At 31.8% G+C, this 8,758-nt stretch overlaps 1 protein-coding gene across 1 annotated transcript; it reads right to left on the bottom strand.

Moving 5' to 3' along the window:
* Nucleotides 1–336: 336 nt before the first annotated feature.
* LOC148581902 (serine/threonine-protein phosphatase 7 long form homolog) lies at nt 337–4,099 on the bottom strand. The gene is made up of 3 exons (XM_088500969.1): nt 4,019–4,099; nt 529–1,244; nt 337–445 (listed from the first exon to the last, which is right to left on the bottom strand). The coding sequence occupies exons 1-3, from the start codon at nt 4,097–4,099 to the stop codon at nt 337–339; spliced, it is 906 nt and encodes a 301-aa protein (XP_088357095.1).
* Between the last annotated feature and the right edge of the window lie 4,659 nt (nt 4,100–8,758).

The raw sequence follows: 8,758 nt of genomic DNA, 5'->3' as shown, positions 1-8,758 counted from the left end.
CATAACCCAGGATGAGTGGGTTCCAGACCAATCTTGATTCTTCGGACCTGTCAGAACTTCGCCGTGTGCTTCACCTAGGTCTCGCTCCTGATCAGGAACACCCTGAGTCAGGCCAAACTGCCTCCTCAGTCTATCAGATGCATGCCACTCAATACATTCAAAAGATATAAGTGAAACTGTGGCACTCCAAATAGCATAATGCTGACTGATGTCAGGAGGAATCACTTCCGGATCGGTCCTTCCAATTGCATAAGGCTCCCAAACAAACTGCACACATTATGCAAGTAACCGAGGATTACACACAGAATAATAATACGGCTAAACGAAAAGAACTACTTATTTATTACAACAAACATGTCTTTCTTGCAGAACATCCAGATCTCTCCTATAGTTCTCAAGGGTACGAAATCTGTAAGGCCGATTCTGACGTTCCCAGTTATGCCACCTGACATCAAGCAAGTCGCTAACTTACATTTATGGATACAATTTAAAATACACTATTTAAAAGCGTTTAGTAATTAAATTTACCTATTTTCAATCGGAAAGATTTGAGGATTGCTTGGAATCGGCGCAATGAATGGTAGACGGGTCCAAGCCCAGGCAAGCAACAGTGTCAGCGGACCCTCAATCTCCTTACAGTCGACCCGAGTTGCTCTACACAACGATCTATACAGGTGTGCCAGGCAGGCCGATCCCCAGCTAAACTGTATGATCCCAGCAAAGTTACGGAGTAACGGCAGAAACTTCCAGTGCACCCCTGATGCAGACTTATCTCCAAACATAACGGTCCCAAACAATAACATTATGTAGCACTTCACGTACCTCTGAATCTGGATATCATCAACCAACACTAATCGATCTTTTAATGCTCGAAACCAAACCAACTTGATGAAACTTCCCCTGCAATCTGCCTTCATAGGTGCAACACCAAACTGGTCCAAGCATTCAGTCTCTAAAGCCTCATAACTGCTCAGTGTCGGTCCCGTAACTGGCAAACCATTCGTCGGCAGACTAAGAATTAACGCCACATCCTCCAGTGTCATGGCACACTCACCAACTGGAAAGTGGAACGTGTGTGTTTCAGGGCGCCATCTCTCGACCAGAGCATTAACCAATGCCGACTGGCATTGGACAACTCCAATCTGTGAAACATGATAAAAGTTTGTGTCCCGTAAATACTCTTCCACTATTGGATTGTACCGATCCGGCGGCATGTAGTGGTCACATTGCAACATTTGAGAACCCTAAACACAAACATAATATTAAATAATTAACAAATTAAATTTATTTATCAACTCAAACTTTCATTACCAAATAACCAGTAAAACGTATCCACAACCACAACCAATAAAAATAACTATTAAATAAAAAAATATTATATTATATACTAATACTGAAGTAACTATTCAATTATATTCTAACAACATACATACAACAATAAATCAATCATTAATCATTTATTAAATATTTATGTTATACTTATAACAAAAATAGTTAACTTAATAATTTTTAAATCATAATATTTATTTTACTATTTTTCTACGAATGCTTAATCATCATAAATAAATATTATTACTACAAAAAAATTATTTATTACTAACAATTAATACTACTTAAATGATTTTCATTATCACACGTGGATCTATCTATTAGTGCCGTATTCTAATAAAAATAAGGGCAATTTACGCATCTAAATTGTTTGACCCCCAATATTACGCAAATACATTGTTTCCAAATTTAATACGCAAATGCATTGTTTCACTATTTTATGTAAACCGCTACTGGCAGTAGCGGTTTACAGGTGTGCATAAACCGCTACAACCAGCCGCGGTTTATGTGTGTGAGTGTGTGAGTGTAAACCGCTGCTGCCAGCAGCGGTTTACGTGCGTGTGTATGTGAGTGTAAACCGCTACTGGCAGTAGCGGTTTACGTGCATGTGTGTGTGAGTGTAAACCGCTACTGCCAGTAGCGGTTTACGTGTATGTGTGTATACTATTTAAATAATATTATAAATAAAAAATTTAATTTATCATTTCACAATATAATTTAAAAAATATAAATATGCATGTAATAAATTTTTTATTTGTATTTATTATTAGAAGTGAGACCAAATTACAAATAAAAAAATACAGTCTTCAAAGTATTGAATTATATAAAGCTAAGACTAATTTTTTTTATTCTCATCTCTTTTAAAATTTATAAATAATAAAATAATTTATTTTTAGCCAAAAGTTTACTAAATTATATATTTTACTCTTTAAAAATTACTTCATTCTCTTTTATTTATATCAACCATACAAATGAGATTGGAGAGTTTAGAAAATGGGTTGTGTTCTTTGCTGCTGATTTGCATTTGAGGTTCTAGCTAAATGATTTTTTTTATTTGTGCAACTTTGTTGTCTTATACCAAAAAATAAAAATTATTTGTATTTTACAGTTGATTAATTAGATAAATAATAGTGATAGCATCATAATTTTGATGAATAAAATAAAAAATATAAATATGCATGTAATAATTTTTTATTTGTATTTATTATTAAAATGAGATTAAATAGCAAATCAAAGAGTGAGTACTCACAGAGTACTAAAATATATAAACTAAGACTAAATTTTTTTTTATCTTCATCCCTTCTAAAACTCATGAATGATAAAATAATTTATTTTTAGTAAAAAATTCACTAAAGCATACACTTTTTCTTTAAAAATTACTTCATTTTTTATCCATATAAATCATATGATTGCAAAAAATATATACTCCGTTTTCTTTCTCTCAATTTTTTTGTAACTTAATTTAGCATAAACAAACATTTTTTCTAATCAACGTAAACCGCTAGAGGAACACAAAAACCGTTAAATTAAGTTACAAAAAAATTGAGAGAAAGAAAACGGAGTATATATTTTTTGCAATCATATGATTTATATGGATAAAAAATGAAGTAATTTAAAAAAAAAAAGTATGTGCTTTAGTGAATTTTTTACTAAAAATAAATTATTTTATCATTCATGAGTTTTAGAAGGGATGAAGATAAAAAAAATTTAGTCTTAGTTTATATATTTTAGTACTCTGTGAGTACTCACTCTTTGATTTGCTATTTAATCTCATTTTAATAATAAATACAAATAAAAAATTTATTACATGCATATTTATATTTTTTAAATTATATTGTGAAATGATAAATTAAATTTTTTATTTATAATATTATTTAAATAGTATACACACACATACACGTAAACCGCTACTGGCAGTAGCGGTTTACACTCACACACACATGCACGTAAACCGCTACTGCCAGTAGCGGTTTACACTCACATACACACGCACGTAAACCGCTGCTGGCAGCAGCGGTTTACACTCACACACTCACACACATAAACCGCGGCTGGTTGTAGCGGTTTATGCACACCTGTAAACCGCTGCTGCCAGTAGCGGTTTACATAAAATAGTGAAACAATGCATTTGCGTATTAAATTTGGAAACAATGTATTTGCGTAATATTGAGGGTCAAACAATTTAGATGCGTAAATTGCCCTAAAAATAATTAAACCATCAGTATCACTTATTATTATTATTATTATTATTATTATTATTATTATTATTATTATTATTATTATTATTATTATTATTATTATTATTATTCCTATAAATAAGGTAATAATAATTAATATTAATTCTTTTATTTATTTATCATACATACCTCCATTTTTAATAACAGTATTATTATTATTATTATTATTTTAATTATCTTACTAATAACAATAATTAATTTATTATATTATCATAATGTACTATAATGTTTCTTTTTAAATAATATTATTACACTAATTTCCTAATTTCTGTAATTTAATCTAACATTAATACTAATTTCTAAAATTATTTTAATTAGAATAAAATATTCAAACACTACTATTATTACACTAATTTCTAACATTATCTTCATAATAAACTATTAATCTCTAATATAATAATAACTATTATTTTAATTAAAATAAATTTTTTTAAAATAAAATAAAAATTTACATAGTTAGGATGATCAAGATAATTAGCAATGTGGAGCTCCGAACGATTAACATCTTTTACTCTTCTTCTTTTTCTGGGCATTGTTAACAACTGGTCCAATTTTTTTTCCTTAAAATTTTATGAATGGAAGGCCATGGAAGAAGCTTGTGGGGTTGCAGGGGAAGAGAATTTGGTTGCTGAAAGTGAAAGAGAATGGGGAGGAGGGCGTAGGAAAATCACCAAAGTGTTGTTACTTTCAGGTTGGGGGACACTTGCATGCGTGACACCTGGCTGGGGGCACAAATCGGACCGTCCGATTTGTGTACCCTCCCAGCCCCGAATCTGGACCGTCCGATTACCTTGTATAAATCGGTCAGTCCGATTTTTTCATCGCAGCCGTCACATCTGCGTGAAGCACTGTGAACGCCCATAACATTATTATACACCAACGGGTCTCCAATATATAAAATAAAAAAGTGACGTGTTTACCCTGTCTCTAACTTTTTTATTAAGCGCGTTTACTCAGAACTTGTTTCAGGTACACTTTGAAACAGTTATAAAATTCAAAAGTCAAATTAATTAGCAAATGAATTATCTTATATTAGATTAATAGATTAATTGTTATCTCCATATTTTTATTGATTGGTCATGGGAGTTATTGTGTCCCGTATAATGTATTAACACCACTTCCTAAGTTGGCTTTGGAGTATACATCTTATTTGATTCTAACTATAGTGTTATGGAAGACATCCAATAATGAACCATATGATTAATGATTATTTATGGCTAGAATTATAAAAGAAAAAATATTATATGTAGTCATATACATATTAAGAGTGGAAAGTTTTACGAGTTAACTCCTATTTTAGTCTTTGACGAGTTATATTGATTTAGTCCTCCAGATTTCGATTGCACTAAATTAGTCCCCCAGATTCGAAAAAATGCACCACGTTAGTTCTTAGCCTATTTTTCGTCACCGGAGGACTGACGCCGTTAGTGACGTGGCCAAATATTGCCACGCTGGACACTAGCGTAGCGTTTGTTTTCGGAGACAGGACACAGAGACATAGACACAGTGACGGATCCAGAAAATTTTAATAGTGGGGGCGAAATATATATAATATGATAATAATTTTTATAATGAAAATATTACGTTTACATAAAAAAATTAGCTATTAAATTATCTACTATAAATTTGTGTATAAATATATATATCATGTAATTTATTTTTAATGTGTATTTTGTATTTCAAAATTTGTATTTTAAGATTTATTCTGTACAAGTGATTATTTTATGTATATGTAGCATAATTATTGTTATAATTATATTTTGTTATTGTAAAATATGATTAGGTTTCAAAATATCTAATTACAAATTAAAATACTAAAATAATAATTTAAATAATAACATATAATTTAAAATTTAATTTTTATATTTCATATTTTAAAATCTTGATAATATAATTAAAATATCTTTTTCTTTGTATATGTGGTTAACAATCATTTAAAACTCAACTTTCATACAATTAGCTTTTGATTAGCTTTTGATGATATTCATAGTTGAAAAAATTCATTTAATTAGTGTAGTTATTATGAAAAAAACTAAAGCTAATTTTAAAAGAAGAAATACAAATGGATAGATAATATTCTTTCGAGTCGATTCCTAAGAAGGAATATCATTAAATTTGAAACTTGATCATTATAATAGACATCTAATATGAAGTTTTCAAATTGGCTATCAAGTGTCGAAAGTTGAATAAAAAATTATTGTGGGTCAAATTTAATAATTTAATGGGGCAAATAAATATTATTATTATATACTACTCAATAAAACTCTAAATTGTAGTGGGGGCGCTTGCCCTCACACCCTAAGAAATGGATTCGTCCCTGCATAGACAGTACATATTTAAAATGTGTTTGGAAGCAGAGACATGGACACGGAACACATTGTCTCTGAGACAGTTTTTTATATTTTTGTGTCTACTCTTTTACGAAGGACAATGATAGACACGGAATTTGGAAGAGTAGACACAGACTTTTTTATAAATTTTGTTTTCTCTTTTATCCATAGATATTTTTTATTATTCCACTATTATCCTTTCTTATTTTTTCTATAATTAACCTTGAAACTTTTGAAAGATAAATATTATTAAAGGTAAAATTGATCTTTTAAAATACTAAAAAATAATTTATAAGTTATAATTGATTTTATATAATTTAAAGAAAAATCAGTTTTTAGATAAAAAAAATTGATTTCTAAATAAAAAAAATTTTAAGTGCAAAAACTAATTTTTTTCGTATAAAAACGGATTCTTTTTTAAAACTGATTTTTTATTTAAAATTAATTTGGCTTATTAACCTAAACAAAATTTTTTATTAATCAAACTCATATCTATTTTTTTATTAATCTTAACCATATGTATTCCTACATATTAATAATAAATTTAAAAATAAAATAAATATATTTATAATTTTTATTTTAATATAAATACTATTATATATTTTTTTATTAAAATTTTTTGTCTCTTCAAACATTTTTTCAAGTTTCGTCTGTACTCCTACATACTCTCATTCTCTATTAAATTAATTTGTACTTGATGTAGAAAATTTGAAATCATATGGTTATTTTAGTCATTTCATATAATATTTTAGTCTTGTACATGTATATCCAAACATAATACTGGATATTATATTAGTGTCTTGTACATCGTATCCAAACACAATACACAAACAATCATTTTTAGTGTCTCTGTCCTATTGTCTCTGTCTCAGTGTCATGTTCTGTACTGTCTCTGAAAACAAACGCAGCCTAGGAAATGGCGTCATTTCTAAATTGGCGCTAAAAAATCCCTTTGAGCGATGTCGTTTCTATGCGATGGAAAACAAAACGTTGGCCTCTCCCTCTTTTGTCTCCACTCTTCGTCTTCAACTCCTCCATGAGTGACGCAGAAGAAAAACGTCTCTCTTCCGTTACTCACTCAAAATAGAAACGAGTAACTGCGATAGAATTCCCAGAGACTGCTGGATCATGAGTGAACACTGTACAGTTGTCTGAGGAGGTACTTTGTCGCTACAAGGAGCTTCTGTTCCGTTACCGAGGTTAGTGAAGATTTTAAAATTTTATTTTTTCAAATTTTAGGGAATGCGTTGATGGTTGTTGATCATAGTTTATTGCTTTGTATATTGTTTTTCCCTAAGGTTTGTAGTGGAATTTGGGTTAGGGTTTTATTTCGATGTTGTCTGCAACTATTTTTTTGGGGTTTGTCTTCTTGCTCTGTTTCGATGGTGGATCAATGTATTTTATTTTGATATATGTTTCTGTCATGTATGAATGTAGTTGATGAAAACTATCTTAAAGGGATCATTGTATGGAACTGGTGCTGAAAAGAGATTTTTTTGAATCATGCAGATGGATGTGCACTTAGATACTATGTTCCACCATGGGAGAAAGTTTTAGAAAGATGAAAACAGGATGACTATATATTCTCCTGATAAGAAGGCATGCATTGGTGATATTGATGTAGATACTTTAGATATTTTTTGGGTGAGAAATTATTATAAAGAACTAGGATATGATACGATAGGAGAATGTTGGTGGCATGTGCCCGGGAGGAGTTTAGACATTGGGTTACGAGCTCTGAATTATGATGATGAGTTGAGAGAGATGTGTTTCATGGGTGAAAAGAATGATGGGTTGGTTGATGTTTACTTTGAGCATGCAGTTTCAACACCAGAAATTCTTGAGGGAAATGAGATTGTGGAGTATGTTGAGGGTGACCATGATGATTTGAGAGAGGTTAGTGATGAAGCTGACAATGAACCCCTACAAGACAAGACCCCAAACCAAGCTAATATACCCACTGTCCCTGCTGATGAGACTCCATTCACCAACAACAATGAACCAATGCATAATACCTCACCACCCAAGACCACAGAACCAACAGATCCTGGTGCTAATAACCCAACACCCCAAAACAATAATCCCACTACCACATCCAACTCTAATCCTAGCCAAGCTACTACTGCAAAGCCTGTTACCAATACTCCTCCAGTTATCCCAAAAACTAAACCCAATTCAAATGCCAACCCAAATCCGAAATCCAATACTACATCATCACATAAGGCCACTGTCAACCCGAAGAATGCCTCTAAGCCCAAGACTAAGCCCAACCGAAATTCTGTGTCCAAGCCCAAACCAAATCCAAAGCCTAAAATCACAACTAAAGCCTATTGCACAAGGTCTGCTTCACACGTGAGGAAGGGGCAGCAACATGACAAGAAAAAACAAGTGCTGAAGTTGTCTTCTTCTGAAGATGAACACACTACAGAGGATAGTTCATATGATCCTGGGAGAGATGATAGCTCAAGTGATGATGATGTTGTTGGAAAGAAATATGAGACCAAGAAAAGAGGGCCTGGGTTGAAGCATGCACCTGCTGAGGGACTAGCAAAGTCTAAGAGGAAGATTCTTAACGATGATGATACATTGGTGGTGGATGATGAGGAGTGTGAGGTGGACTTAAGTTTCTTAGAAGTCCTTGTGACAGGAGATGAAAACCTGGACAATGCTTTGGATCCTGGAGCAGAGTCTGATGGTGCCAACTCTTGACATTCGGAGGAAATGAAGACTCCTCCTCCTTCAGAAGATGAATTTTCTGAAGAAGAGCCAGATGATGTATTCCCGGTATTTAGAGATGGTATTCGGTTCGGTGATTTAAAACTTGAGGTGGGGATGAAGTTTAATACAAATTCTGAGTTCAGA

This window comes from Arachis ipaensis, chromosome B10 (assembly GCF_059453495.1).
Source record: "Arachis ipaensis isolate K30076 ecotype BB chromosome B10, ASM5945349v1, whole genome shotgun sequence".
Taxonomy (NCBI): Eukaryota; Viridiplantae; Streptophyta; class Magnoliopsida; order Fabales; family Fabaceae; genus Arachis; species Arachis ipaensis.
The sequence above is the reverse complement of the archived record's forward strand: the minus strand, read 5'-3'. Positions and strand labels throughout refer to the sequence as shown.

Excerpts from the sequence above, each read along its gene's own strand:
- LOC148581902 (XM_088500969.1), bottom strand. The coding sequence starts at position 4,099 with ATGCCCAGAAAAAGAAGAAGAGTAAAAGATGTTAATCGTTCGGAGCTC. Across the intron at positions 1,245-4,018 it reads ATCTTGATCATCCTAACTAT|GGTTCTCAAATGTTGCAATG; the intron begins GTAAATTTTTAT and ends GTTTGTGTTTAG. Across the intron at positions 446-528 it reads ATCTTTCCGATTGAAAATAG|GTGGCATAACTGGGAACGTC; the intron begins GTAAATTTAATT and ends GCTTGATGTCAG.